The following is a 14,869-nucleotide window of genomic DNA, read 5'->3' as shown; positions in this document are numbered from 1 at the left end:
AAGCAACTAAAAATCCCTGTTTACTTTTGTTGTGAACGTACCATAAAGTTATTTATCTGAAACTCTAGGCACCTTAACAAAATAAAAGCCCAAGTCCATACGTAAGACAAAAGCCAGCAGTAGCAAACAAACTCCCCACAAAAACAGCCATTCCCCCCTCACCAACCACCTAAATTCTCTCTCAAAACCGTACATGCCACCCAATTTCACCAACCTTAATATTCAGTTCTCCCCAAAATCCCACCCAATAAATGAGATTCAGCAAAATGCTCTAAAGATTCACAGATGTGAGGGCTCTTGTGGACCAACGGTGAGAGGGGGAATTCCAAAGGCGAAGGGCCCTCACTAAACATGACACCTCAGTATGCTGTCTCTCTTATAAACCAAAGGGATTCCTGCTCAAGTACTGCCCAGAGAGGTGGGTGTCTGTCAGGCAGGTTCCAAGCAATTTATAGGTCAAAATCAATACCTCAAATTCCACTTGGAAACCCACAGCCAGTGCAAAAATGAGAGGATAGGATACAAGTGCACCCATATTGACAAAGGTCAAGGAGTATTCAGATACTGTGAGAATTGTCTCATGACAACAGTCTTCCCTCAGATAGTTTTTATTATTATTATTTCACAGTCAGATAGGGTCAGATTACAATACTCTTTCTCAGATAGAGTATAATCTTTCTCTGCTGTTAGCCCCACTGACTTTAATGGGGCTTTTCAACAGGAGTCAGGGTATCACAACCTGTCCAATAATAAGTTTCATTCAACTCAGCACACCATTTCTCACTTGTTACCCTTGTCTTCCCCAAATCAGTCCTTGAATTATTGTTACCTGAAAATTGTTCTAGGCTCTCTACTGACCCATTTGGTAACATCTGACACAGGAAACTGGGAGATATTAGTTTTTAGTATCACCTACTGATTTTTGTGATCTGTATTATAAATTAAGTCATATTGGCCCCATTTACTTTGACTAAGCACCACTGCTCTCTCCAGTGCATTGAGTGATAGAGTTATGTTATTTTGTATGTACTGGAAATGTATGGTGCCTAAATAAATTGCCTGGTTCCTCTGGAACATGGTATATTAATATAAGAATTTTGATAACACCCAGTTGCACTTGTTTTATTAAAATAATGTAATCAATTCAAAGAGATACACAGTCTAGTTAAATCTCACTTAAGAATTGTTTAGTACACTTAAAAGTAACACTTAAGATTACTGTAAGGAAATGTATAGTCCACTAGTCAGTTTCACACAACAATAGGGGAAAGACTAACATTTTTAAAAATGGGAAAATGTGATTAAAAAAAAAACACACACAGCTTTTGGCAGTGAGGTTCAACCAGTAGTAGCCGTTTGTTTCCTGAAGTTCAGCGAGTTACCTTTTCATGCATAGTTTGTAAATGTTCTTTATTTTGTCTGTTTTTTCATTGTTAAAATTTGTATTCTTCTCAAGTGACTAAACCATGTAGAATACGCGTCACATTAGATGTTGAAAGATTACACTTTTATCACTTCAGCAATAATACTTGCAAAAAATATAATAAAAGATAATACACTGGATGTTATAGTAGATGCGGATTTTTCCATAATTCTACCTCTCTGCCTCATCACACTGCGGGGGATATTTGGCCAAGAAAATGAATTGCCCTAGAAGTGAGGAGGGATAGAGCATGCCTGAGAAATATCCCCACCCACATCTCAACAAGTGAGATTGTGGGGTGTTGGACCAGAAAAGGGGATGGACCCCTCCTAGAAGGTATGGATGGAGTAAAACCCATGCCCAAAGATGCAGAAGTCGTGTCCCTCCTCCTCGGGTTCTTGCCTCCCATTGGCTGGCTTTAGGGAGTGGGGGTACTGGGAGCTGATTGATCCCGCCACACCCCTCCCAACAATTTAAACTTTCCCCTGGACTTCAGGAGCCTCTTGCCTCTTCGTCTGCTCTCCCCTCCCTGCCTTTAGCTGTAACCACAGTGAGTTTTGTTTCCAGAATGCTGGATAGGAAGGGATAGGTCTGGCCAATCAGTCTTTGGGGATCAGGATTTTTTCCCCACACTGGGCCAAACTGTCAGTTTCCAAAGGGTTTTTCACTTTCCTTGAATCATTATGGAGGCACAGTTGAGGTACAGAAGAATAGGATTTGGAAGTCTTAGTTAGGGATTATTTAGGAATATTTAGTTTGTCACAATTTTCAGCCTGTGTCCAGTGTACATAAAGGCTAAAAGGGCCAGCTACCAGTGGTAAATGAGACCTACGTTTTCACAGACCGAGATCCCCCATTTGTAACCTCTGTCCCCCTCATGGGGAGTAGGCGAGTGGGTGAGAGGACTCAGAAGTGGGCTGGGCCCTGTGGGACAGGTTGGTTTTGGTTATATGGTGGAAGCCCTGTAACCCCACACTAGACTCCGTTAAATGTCTGGTATATGAGATGGGGTGTTTATATACCATCCATACCCAGTTGTAAGTTAATAAAGTTGTAGCCTGCTGCTTAAAATCCATTCCAGTGTCTATCTTTCATTCACCTGTGTATCCTGAGCAAAGATGTACTCCTTGATATTTTTTTTTTATTATTGCTTGGAAAATTCTTTGCTACAATCATTCCTGTTTAATTCTATTTGCTATTTCTCAAATGAAATAGTCTGGCAATGAATGGTTTGCTTGTACATTAGAAATGTATGAAACATAGATAAGTTTGTGTAGAGTATGGAGTAAAAATGCATTTCAGTTATTAAGAGTGTCTACTTCCTGGCCCTCTCTTATTCATTAGACCAAAGAAGAAAAAGAAAAATATGAAAAACTTATATTTTTGCAGAAGGGAAGTACTACATTCCTGGAGTCCCAGGTAAAAACAAAACATACTTTATTAAAATGCAATCAAATAGACTGGCACAGAGTTACTCTTTTGCTATCATTTTCCTTTTCAAAGCCACAAAATTATGTTAAAAAAAGCTCCACAAGTAGGTATGTTATTGTGGACAGAATACTGGGGAAGGAGAACAAGTACCCTCCAAAGTTTTTGTCTACCTACTAGAGATTTGTTTCCCTATGGTTAACAGCCTTGGGTGAGTGGATCTCAGGGGGAGAAGGTTCTCTAACTGTGCATGCATTTGCAGAGTACAGAAGTCTCACTGAAAATGTTACAGTGAATGAGGCACTGTTGTCATTAGAATGAATTTCCTTTATGGTGTCAAGTGAATTCAGATTATCCTGAGTGATGATGAAGTTTGAATTCTCACTGGTTTTTCCATTAGCCAAGGGAGATAGAGAAGAAGCTGCAGGAAGGAGAATCCACTGGCACTGTTACTTCTCATCAAATCATTTTCCAGAAAACTGTCCCATCATCCTTAGAGGTTATTTTTAATTCATTTGATTTAAACCAGTGCATTGGTTTAGTTGAATAAATTAAACTATTGTAGGGATAAATAATTGGACACTGTGTGCATTGAAACTAAATCACATAGCATACTTGTATATGTATACAGGTACATTGCATTTGTATATTTTGCATTATGTTCAAATAAAATCCACAATACTCAGGGTGTTTAATATACTGTATAGCTAAATTTAAACAATGCTAAAGAAGTCTGATTTATTCCCATAAAAGCAAGGAAACTCAGTTAAGACTGGCATATACAAACATGCGCTGTCCTGAGACCTCAAAGTACTTCCACAAAATAATATTTGCATGGTAGTGGGGTGGGGGGTGTGACTGAATGGGCTAATTTGTCCTATTTTTATAATTTGACCTTTATTTTAAAGAAATAGGGTATTGTTATGGTGCATGAGCTTATAGCCAGCCAGGATTACTCAAAAACAGCCAGTCAGATGTGTGTTTAATTTTTTTTAAATGCTACTCAGCTGCAAGTTATCAGAGAAAGACTGTGCCTAAAGTAAATGTTTGCAGCCACATCATAAATGGCTTCAAATGGGGGTCACAAAAGAAATTCTTTGCAGATTTTATGTTGCAAACAGTGATGCTGTTTATAAATTTAATTGCTGCTGTACTAGGTACAGCTATTACATGTTCTCAAAATAGCTACCTCAAATTTCTTAAGTTTTAGTATTTTAGTGTTCCTAAAACAAAAATAAACAATTGGATAATCTAATGTAGCTTTTATATTTCAAATATAGGGCACTGAGGATTGGGTTATTGTAGACAAAATACCTACTGAGGTAGTTGATGGTGAATCGAAAAAAATTGTGACATACAAAGTAATGACTGTGAGCAGTAGAACTGGGGACATTCCACCTGAGATATTAAAATCCAGTACCATTGAAATGCAAAGCTTTGAGGACTTGGAAAATGAAATACAATCAAAAGAGGAGAATAAACAGAAAATGTACACCTTAGGAAAGTCCTATGACACTGTATCCGGGAAAATTGTAACCATGACAAGTAAAGCTAAAGAGGGAGAGAAAACAGTGCAGTCATCACTAGAAGCATTTCAAAAAATGGAGAGGGGAATGCCAGAATCTGTGAAAATCATTCCAGTAGTGGCTGAATATGAAATTCTAGAGCCCATCACTGACGAAAAAGCCAGGAGGGGATCCGATGTACAGAGTACAAAAAGAAAGCTGTCTGAATCTTTGACACCCATAAAGGAAGCAGAGTCTCAGTTGCATAGTCCTGAAGAGGAAAGTTTGAAGAAAGCACAAAAGATGGACCAGGATTTTCATGGTACACTGGGAAGCTTGCAGTTTGGCAGAGCTGAAAAACACCTTGACAGTGAAGCTCTGAAAGCAGGGGCATTTGGTCGGAAAGATAAGAGCCTGTCTGAGTGGAGATATTCCAGAGAACAGCCATTTACCATTGCTACTGCTCACTATGTTACTGAATCGTCTGCATCAAGAGTAGTGGTAACAAGTGGCTTTGACTTTGTGCCACAATTTAAAGATTAAAGCATGACTTTTGTAGGCAATACCCTCACACTGCCCTACCTTTCAGTTATCTTGCTGCTTGGCTTTATGTTGACAATAGCCAACCCAGCTTATTTTTTTTTTCCTCATGATTTAAGTCAGTACCACAGTCCAAAGCAGGCATTATAATCCTTTAAACTTTTCCAATTTATTTGAAGTCCATGTCGCTGAAATGTAGTGTTGCTGCTGTGGCTTGTAATTGGGGGTGGTGGGGGAGGTTTGCTTGAACCAGCAAAATCCCAGTGCTAACAAGTATGCTTTTCAATTACTGCTTATAGTCATTACAGATTTGTGCTCATTTATTTTCCCATTCTTTTCCTGTTTTCAACCTGTCTGTGTCCTTGCAATCTTATCCTCCCTTCCTCTATCTCAGCCTAGAGTTTTGTCAATTAACATATCTCTTTGTGTGTGTGTGTGTGTCTGTCTGTCTGTCTTTTGTGTATGACTCTGCATTTCTTTGTCCACTTAGACTAAACAGTCCTCCAGTGAAAAGACCTTGGATGGTTCAGATATCTTCAGTTTATTAGAGTCTGCAAGAAAACCAACTGAGTTCATAGGAGAGGTTACTTCTACTTCACATAGCAGGGCTCAGGTGGCCGTTTGATTCCATCTATGAATTTTATAACTACACACTACTGATTTTTGTTTTTCTTTTGTTCCCTGTATTTGCACATACGTGTGTTTGACTCATTGATGTTTCAGAATCTGCATGGTTAATATTAATTCAAATGCTTGGTGTACCTTTTACTTCCTAAAGCTAGATCACAACTAGAAACCTCACAAGAAAATCAAGTTCTATTCCTTTTTTTTTTAAATTTTTGTCATTTTACAGGCTATTTTATTTGCGTTTAGAATGCTAGGGCATGGATACAAACGAAAAGGATAGTATGAGATTTCTTCTCCCTTTTTTAAATGCTGGTTCATGGTGCGCTTTTGCTATAATAATAACCTTAAAGCGAAAACTTAAGCAACTCAGGAGAAACAAAATGGCAAACTTTAATATCATTTGTTACTTATATTTACAGTACATTGGCATTAGGAGCTGAATTAAGTTTTATTTTTCACTTCTGACATTTAAATCCATTTCCCTACAGAGAACAGAAACAAAGACAGGCCAGGAGATAAGTGCCAGCGAAATGAAGGAAGAGATTCAGCCACATCAGGATGCAGTGAAGAAGGTTGTGCAGGAGACTGTATTGGTAGAGGAGAGACATGTGACGAATGTGCATGCAAGTGGGGATGCTGTTAAATTGGCTGGAGATCAGCTGGATGCTATGGCACAGGCAGTATCTGCTGTTGCTTCTAGCATGAAAGGAAAGGAGGGTTCTGCTGTGACTGAGGGGGCTGAGGAGGAAAAAAGGGAGGAGGCTGATAAAGCTGTAACCAAACAAGAAGAAATTGCTGCTGCTTCTTATCAGCAAGAGGAGGAGCAGAGTGCAACAGTCCACGTTTCTGATACATTGGAAAGAAAACCTCATTTTGAGGTAACTAGTTATTAATAATCAGTTATTTCTGCATTGAAGTATAATGCAGTGATACTCAGACTGAGGCTTGGGAGCTGCAAGTGGCTCTTTAATGAGTCTCCTGCAGCTCTTGGCAGCACATGATATTAAAAAACGGTGTGATTTAATTATTAACCAATCAGGATATTTTTACTATATTATTAACCAATTGTAGAATACTTGGTCAATCATTTTGCTATGAGCGAAAATATATATACAAACACTCACATGCATATGTGTGTGTGTGTGTGTACATTATTTTATTTATATATATAAATTCATTGTTTCATTTATTTTTTGTGTGTGTGTGTGTATACACACACATATACATACATACACACACACATATATATTAAAAAAAAATAAATGAAACAATGAATTTACACTACTGTGGCTCTTTTGGGTAATGATTGCTAATTTGGCTCCTGAACCGCTGAGGTTTGAGTATCACTGGTATAATGTATACAATATCGGACTAAATTAACTGCACTGATGAAGAGTTAAATAAAACATACACAGGTAGTAGATTACATTATCACATCTTTATAGTGGGCAGTTTGTTTCTCCTCTTATTTCCGTCTTGCATGGCAGTTCTGAGGCGTGTTGCTGGTTTCCATTATTGACAACATCAGGGCTGGCCTTAGGGAAAATGGTGCCCTGGGTGAACTTGTATTTTGGCGCCATTGGCCCCCACTGCTTCCCTGGGCTCCCCAACCCTCTATTGCCCCCAGACCCCGCTGTTTCCTTCCTCATTGCTCTGAGCTTCCCTCCGCAGCCTCGCACCCAAGGTCTACCCCACTCCGTTCCTTTTTGAGCATGGCGTCTCCCCAGACCTCAGCACCCTACGCGGTTGCCCACCGGTAAGGCCGGTCCTGGACAACATGCAATGTATATTTTACCTAAAAGAGTGGGCAGTGCTGAAGACTGATGCCTTTTATGTAGCTAATCATAAGGATAAGTTTCCACTGCCTTTGGAAAGTTCATTAAAACGTATAAAGTTCCCTTGTCCAAAAACATCAGAAAATAATACATTCGCCTGTATTTATCTCAACTGGAAATAATTTACCTTGTCTTAAACTACTAAGTTTTCTCATTTTAGCCTCATTAGGAGGATTTCTAGACCTATTTGTACTAAGGGGTTAAAAACCTTCACATTGTTTTGCTTCTCTTTCTGAGAGGTAATTACAAGAAAATAAGCTTGTAATGTCAATCTGTTCTACTGTAATTTTGAAATAAGCAAACTTTTAATATTTGCATCTTTTCTAAAGTCAACTTCCACGAAGTACAGCTTAACATTAGATATAAAAACCACCTTGGAGTATTGTTAACATATATACATGTATGGACCGTTATGCTGACATTTTTTCCCTCCTGTAATGCAGAGCACATTTATTTTATTATTTTTTTCTTCCACTCCCCAACAAAAAACATCTCTCTGAGAAATCCAAAAGCTTTAATAAATGCTCCAATTACTTTTCCATTGAAGCAGTCACCTGTTGTGAAGACTGAAACCATCAGCTTTGGCAGTGTTTCTGCAGGTGGGGAGAAGCTTGAAATTTCTACCAAGGAAGTTCCCATAGTTCATACAGAAACAAAAACCATTACATATGAATCATCACAGGTAAGAAACTTTGCAAGACCCAGGACCTAATTTACCAGGGACTAAAAAAATACCTGAGTGTCAGCTGTGTTAAATATGTTATAGTATTAAATAGTCATATCACCCATAGTAACTCTGTACTAAACAAAAGAACTATATAAATATGTAGGCTTATCTGAAGGTACCCTTATTTGTATCAGTATACGGTCTTTCGTGAACACTGGTTAGACTACAGGACTTTGATGTATATGTTTAAACATATGTCCTTAAAAACTGTATGAGACACATTGTAATACAAACAAAAGTACTGTTGTAAACTTATGAGGTGATGCAAAATTCTGAAGTAGAGACATAAGTAATGAAATAACATCTAAATCCTACGGGACAGGTCCTGACCACTCCTGGCCATTAAAGAACCACATGATTCTTTTTGTAAAAGTAAGGATATTAATTTTGGTCTTCAGACTAAATTCCAACTCAAGCAATTAACTTCTACCTCTGAATTCTCCAGGCAGTTCCAGTTGCATGTAGAATTCGTCACTTCATGTTCCATGTTAAGCAGCTGCTGCGTTGCACTCTAGAAGTGGCCAAAATAGGAACTATTTGAAAGCACTTTGAACACCTCAAGACAGTACAGGAATGCTGTTGTTTCAGGCAAATGGAATAGCCTGTCGGCTACAAAGGAACATCCCAGCAGCAATTAGTTTATATCATCAGCCGCATTCTTTATGAAGAAGTCTAAAGATGGGGAAAGCTCAGCCAATATCCTCATTTTTCACGCACTATTTCTGGCATTCTTTTTCTTTAGGCGGATTCTGGTGCTGACTCGGAGCCAGGTGTATTGATGAGTGCACAAACCATCACATCTGAAACTACCAGTACTACAACCACTACCCATATCACCAAAGTAAGAAAATGATAGGTTCAGTCCTTGAGTAGGTGCATTTTCAGAACTTTGACATGACTCTATAAATCAATATTTATTTCAGAAGATGGATGCAAGCTAATATTTTCCGTGTGAAATCCTATCTGGCTTGTGTAATTATGTAGTCCCCATGGCTGTAGTGCCTGAGCACCTCACAACATCCCTGTGAGGTAGGCAACTGTAATCCCCATTTTACACATGAGACCCAAAGAAATTTGGTGGCTTGCCCAAGGTCACCCAGTAAGTCTGTGGCAGAGCAGGATATTGAATCTGGGTCTTCCAAGTCCCAGGCTAGCACCCCGCCCCTGGACCATCTTTCATCCCTAAGCATAACTCCCATTAATCTCACTGAGTATGTCTACACAGCAAGGAATAACCTGCGGCTGGCCCATGCCAGCCAACTCATGCTGCGGGGCAGTTTGATTGCTGTGCAGGCTTCCGGGTTCAGGATGAGGTCTAGGCTCTAGGACCCTAAGGGGTGGGAGGTTCCAGAGCTCAGGCTCCAGCCCAAACCCAGAAGTCTACACAGCAATAAAACAGCCCCACCGCCCAAGCCCAAGCCAGGTGGCACAGGCCAGCTATGGGTGTCTAGTTCCTGTGCAGACATACCTTTTGGGACCAGGATTTAATGCTATCTGGGTGAAATTGATCTCTGGGGAAAGGAGTTACACAAGGCCACACTCCATTAAGAGCCCTCACAATGGGACGTAAGTGGGAGCAGAGGCTTTGTGTTTCTCCTATTGTGTGTGTGTGTGTGTGTGTGTGTAGATATTCTGTATATCCATGCCATTTTTCATATGTTGGATATGCAGTTGATGGCAACCATTCTGATATATGCACTGTATAACCATCTTTTCTGAAACTCTTGCTAGGTGAACTGTTCCTGCTCATTTATCTTCAGATTCTGGAACTGTTTCTTGGAACAAGCAGCACCACTTTTAAGTGTGTGCATTTATTTGTATTTGTTCATCTCTCTTTTAGACTGTGAAAGGAGGCATTTCAGAGACAAGAATTGAAAAACGAATAGTCATCACAGGAGATGCAGATATCGACCATGACCAGGTAGAGTATATAAGCTACAAAAAGCTGCCCTGAACTGAAGACTACCAGAGAGGGAATATTTAACCTTAAGCTTTAAAACACTGTTCCTACTGGCATGCCTTAAACTGGATTAGTATTTAAATCAATGATAGTATATTTTAATCATTTTTCCTCATTTGTAAATTGTGTAATTTCTCATGAATCTCTCCACCTTGCTACTGATCATGCATGTTCCACCTCCTTTTTGTTTTTGCCCTTCTGTGGTTTCCTTGAGCTAGGCGCTGGCTCAGGCAATTAAAGAGGCCAAAGAGCAGCACCCTGACATGTCAGTGACCAAAGTAGTGGTACATAAAGAGACAGAAATCACACCAGAAGATGGGGAAGATTGACCCACAGGTAAGAGGAATAGATGATTTTCCTAGGCACTCACTGGGCTGGCATGCAGCAAAGGCATTCTCCTTCCATAATTCACCTCTAACTCCTTATTTCTTTTACTGGCATTTGCAAAAACCATGCAAGTATTAATTCTGGAATTTACTCTAGATGTAAATTATACACATTTAGTTCTATGTATTTTTCCTTGTTTAATAGTGCCAGTTAGAGAAATGGAAATTTGCTTTTGTTGGCTCTCTGGATGTTACTCATTATCCATGCTTTGATGTATTCCTAAAATTTCTAATTCTGCGATCAAAAATCTGTTGTCTGTTTATATATGTGACTTAAGAACAAAAGCATTTTGTTCTTAAAGGTACACTTTTAATTTCTTTTAAAATGCTGAGGAAAATAACTATAGCTACTTACCCTATTTTAGGCACAAATATGGCACAATTTAGGTTTTTAGTTCAAACTTGTAAAGCTATGTGGTCCAATTTTCTTTTTTTAAATCCAAATTATTTTTTTGTCAATATTTGGATGTCTTCACTTCCTTGTATTTTGAAAGGACATTTTGTGTTTGAAAGTGGCATTGTTTCTCAGGATGAGATGATAATGCAGCTTTTCTTGTGTCTAGCTGTCTTCAGTAAAGGCATGCTCTCCAACTAAGTTTGGCTAAACAGTCATCTTGATAATATTGTATTTACTGTATGTGCAGAAACATATCATGCCTACTAACCTGCTATGCAAGAGCTCTTAATGACAGCATCATCCATAGGCTGCTTTGAATGCTGTATGCACACACAAAAAGAGGCTGCTTGTCGAATTTGTCTGAAATGATAGCAGCATCATATTCTTGAAGCACTCTGTATTCCCTAGCATTTGGTATAAGTAACATAGTATGATGTGCAACATCTCTTGAAAGTTTACTACTTTCCTGCTTTGGATGAGGAAATATAAATGCCTAAAGCAAATGTGAGTAGGACAACTGCTACTTATTTTGGAAGATGGAGCCAGTCCTTAAGGAATGAGCACCAATAACAGTTATGGTCTTCTGCTAATCAATTCAGAGAAAACAATGAAGTGGCCAGATGCAGAGCCCACTGAAATCAGTGGGGGTCTTTCCAATGCACCTTGGATCAGGCCCAAGGTTGGCAGTTACTTATACTGGAATGATGCGGTTATTATAATGTTGTCACCTGAAGTATTCAACATGAGCCCCTTTTCACCCTTGATTTGAGAGAGAGAGAAATTCAGTTGTTTCAAATAATTAACTCGGTTCTCTTTCCTGCAGGAATAATTTAGCTTGCATACGAATCCAGTCATGCACACCCTTAGGAATACCAGAGCCTATATGGAGTCTCAGTTCTAACCTGACTGACATGTATCTGTCCGTGGAAAATTTCAGTACCGAAGAATTGATCTTAAACGCTAATAAAGACACTGGCAGAGATATTTTCCCGTATAAAGCAATCTGAATCAGCATCAGTGAAACAATATTGCATGAAGCAACAATAAATTTACAGAAAAGCAGCATTTTTAATTTTCATTATATCTAAGTTTTCAGCTATACCTGCACGTTCATAAACGATATAAACAGTGATCTAATGTAACACATAAACAGTTCATGCCTTTCACATTTTATTAAATCTAAACATATTAAAATTTGTTAGGTGGCAAACCTTTTGTTTATGGATACTGTATATGAAGATTACCCGAAACTGCTAGAAGCTGTATAGGTACTGTGTATAATGTTTTATCACACATTAGATGTGCCAATAACACAGTTTATTCAGGAAACAATTTGAATCTTGTATTTGTTTTATCTGGTTTTATTACTATTGCCTGATAAAAAATAATCTTATCAAAATATTTAAATTCTTACAAAATGTGCTTTGCATACCTGATTTAATACCTTGTGAGGTAGTAAAGATTTCAGCACATTTACTTGACTTTAAGATTTTTTTGTCAGCATTGATCAGAGTTTAAGTCAGAAAGTTTCCAGTCGCCCTTCAGAAGTTCTAACCCTGTAAATTATATGTAGTTATTTTGGAGAAAGTCTGTATTTTCCTTAGTTTATAGTGTTACAAAATTATTACTCTGAAATAACCTTGATGGTTTTTTATTGACTTCCCTTTTGTTCTCAGCGAAAAAAATGTTTCATTTCAGAATCTGGTCAGCAGCATTTACTATCTAGTTCAGAGCCAAGCCTTAAACTGTACAGAACATCCACTGAAAACTCATTAGTATTCCGTTATAATATCCATTGCAGGGATATAGTCTCCATTACACTCTCAGCTGCGTCACAACACATGGTGAATGTATGTTTCTGCATAGTGAAATAAAAGTGGTAAATGCATCCAAAATTGTATTGTTTTGTGTCTAAAAGAATCCATTGTTTTTTATATTCAAAACCCAAGTAATATCTGTATGATATCAAAGGCTTTATTCATCTGCATAGTAGATGTGTTCTGTCTTACAATGGACCGCAGTACACCGTGCAGACAACTGGAGTTTGCAGGGCAGCCTACGGGATAATAATATGAAAATGTACTCCTTTGGGTAAAATGATGATAGCGAAGGAAAGAGAACATTATGCTTTTTTCTATCGCTGTGTACTGTGTTTCAGTTAAGTTAAATGGAAATTATTTGTGTTTGGCTAACAAAATTATAATGAAAATGTAGTATTGGCTCAAGATCTGTTTTCTTTTATATTTTTGCTCTGAATCTTGGATGAATTATCTATGTAAGAGAATCCTTACTTTTCTGTTTGCTGTTGTTTGCTCCTTGACCACACTTTGATGACATTCCCTTAGTGATTTAAGATGAATTTGTAGAGGCTAACTCACCCTTCAATCCATAAACCCTGGTAGGATGCAAGAAATAAATACAAGTGAATTTGTGTACGCAGGGCTCCTTCTCATTGACTTCAATGGAGGGCAGGATTTGGCCCACAGATTTGTTGCAAGTATTTATTTTCTTAATTTAGAAAGAAAGAAAAGAGAATATATCAAGAGAATAATCTGTAGTTAATAATTAAAAAGAAATATCCTGAGGCTTTGACTGTTCTACTCTCTCTCTCTAAAATGATGTTTTCAGTAGCCATTCTTCATGTCTTTGTTGTTTAAGACCTCCCTTTATGTAACTCCCCTTCTAGCACATCAGTCATCTCTCACCTATTACCTAATGAATAATGCAAAGATTGTGTTCTTATGTCCATATTTTGAAGTTCTCTCTTCCTGACCCTCTTCCTAATAAAACAAAATGTGTCTGTAAATTCTGTTCCTTCCCAGTGAAGGTAGAATTGGATTTATTCCCCCACCACCACCTCGTCAGCTACAGAGAGAAGAGGTATCCACCCTGTTTCTCAGCAGACTACATTCCAGGCTCTTGCGTCTGCATCAGGAGTTTAAAAATAGACTCTGAAGCCATATTGATCTTCCCTCAGGTGGCCCTTTCCTTGTCAGTTAAGAAACAGCATTATGTTACCTCAGAGATGTGAGTGGCTACTATACTGCCTTCTGTCCAGAGTTACCCTTAGCATTATATTTTAGCATGGCTTGAGGGAAATGTACTATAGTGATTATGTACAGTATGTATGCTGTCTGAAGATACTGTATCTTTGAGGTTAGTCTCCGTAAAAAGCTAGGTATGGCCTAAGCATGTACAGAATAAGAGAAGATTAGAGTGGATTGGCAATGACATCTCAGTCATTGTTAGCAGCAGACCTTTGTTTGGGGTAATTCCTTGGGATGGTTCCTGGGAATAATAGTTTTGATTTTTTTAGTGACTCTTTCTTGGGTTGTCTGCCTAATGCTGTGCCACATGAAATAAAAAACACTTCCCTGTTTCTACCAGATGCCTTTTGTGTCGGTCTCTTCTCACTTGTCCAGCTCTGAGCCGTACGACCGTCCCTAGAAACAAACTGTCACGAGACCTGCACCATTACTAACACAGACCAATACAGAGAGAAATCTCACTCATTACAGCTGGAATAATAATTTTTGACAATACAGCACTGTCTGAACGGGCTGTTCTGCATCATTAAGATAAGGGATCCAAATGTGTAGGTGGAGTTTAGTGGAACTAGCATATCTGGTAAAAAAGAAATATAGCTGGTATGACCATTCTAGATATAGAAAGTATAAATACAATAATCTCATAATCATTACAAACAAATACTGTCCTTAAGAATCAGTATTGATCTTTCTTAAGCTTTTTGAGGCTATTACTACATAAATAATAAGTAATGTTGACCAAGTTCAAGCATCACAGGAATTTTCTGATGGGCCTCTGTATTCAGAAATTAGATCAGAACCTGAACTGATGTCTTTACCCATATTCTTCAAACAGACAAGATTTGTTCAGCTGGGGGAAAGGTGAGGGGGTGACAGATGTTCACCTTGTCAGCTCCCATTCAGATATTGTTCCTTGTTAGCACATTTTGCAGGTAAATTCGACAATGAGGCCGTGCTTCAGTCTTTCAACCAACCTATAATTCAGGAAAATCTG

At 38.4% G+C, this 14,869-nt stretch overlaps 1 protein-coding gene across 6 annotated transcripts in view; it reads left to right on the top strand.

The window, feature by feature from the left end:
• The window catches only part of EPB41L3 (erythrocyte membrane protein band 4.1 like 3), a 129,237-nt gene extending 115,034 nt beyond the window's left edge, over positions 1–14,203 (top strand). For 2 of the 6 annotated variants that reach the window (XM_077810428.1, XM_077810425.1), the window contains exons 13-19: positions 2,768–2,842; positions 6,012–6,401; positions 7,906–8,040; positions 8,828–8,926; positions 9,926–10,006; positions 10,264–10,381; positions 11,652–14,202. In XM_077810428.1, coding sequence (XP_077666554.1) covers positions 2,768–2,842; positions 6,012–6,401; positions 7,906–8,040; positions 8,828–8,926; positions 9,926–10,006; positions 10,264–10,374 — 891 coding nt within the window. In that variant the 3' untranslated portion in view covers positions 10,375–10,381; positions 11,652–14,202. Of the gene's footprint in view, positions 1–2,767; positions 2,843–5,386; positions 5,510–6,011; positions 6,402–7,905; positions 8,041–8,827; positions 8,927–9,925; positions 10,007–10,263; positions 10,382–11,651 lie in introns of all 6 variants that reach the window. The other 4 variants (XM_077810430.1, XM_077810426.1, XM_077810427.1 and 1 more) reach the window with 4 other exon arrangements.
• The last annotated feature ends 666 nt before the right edge of the window (positions 14,204–14,869 follow it).

The sequence above is a fragment of the Eretmochelys imbricata genome, chromosome 2, assembly GCF_965152235.1.
Source record: "Eretmochelys imbricata isolate rEreImb1 chromosome 2, rEreImb1.hap1, whole genome shotgun sequence".
NCBI lineage: Eukaryota > Metazoa > Chordata > Testudines > Cheloniidae > Eretmochelys > Eretmochelys imbricata.
This window is presented reverse-complemented; position numbering and strand designations above follow the sequence as displayed.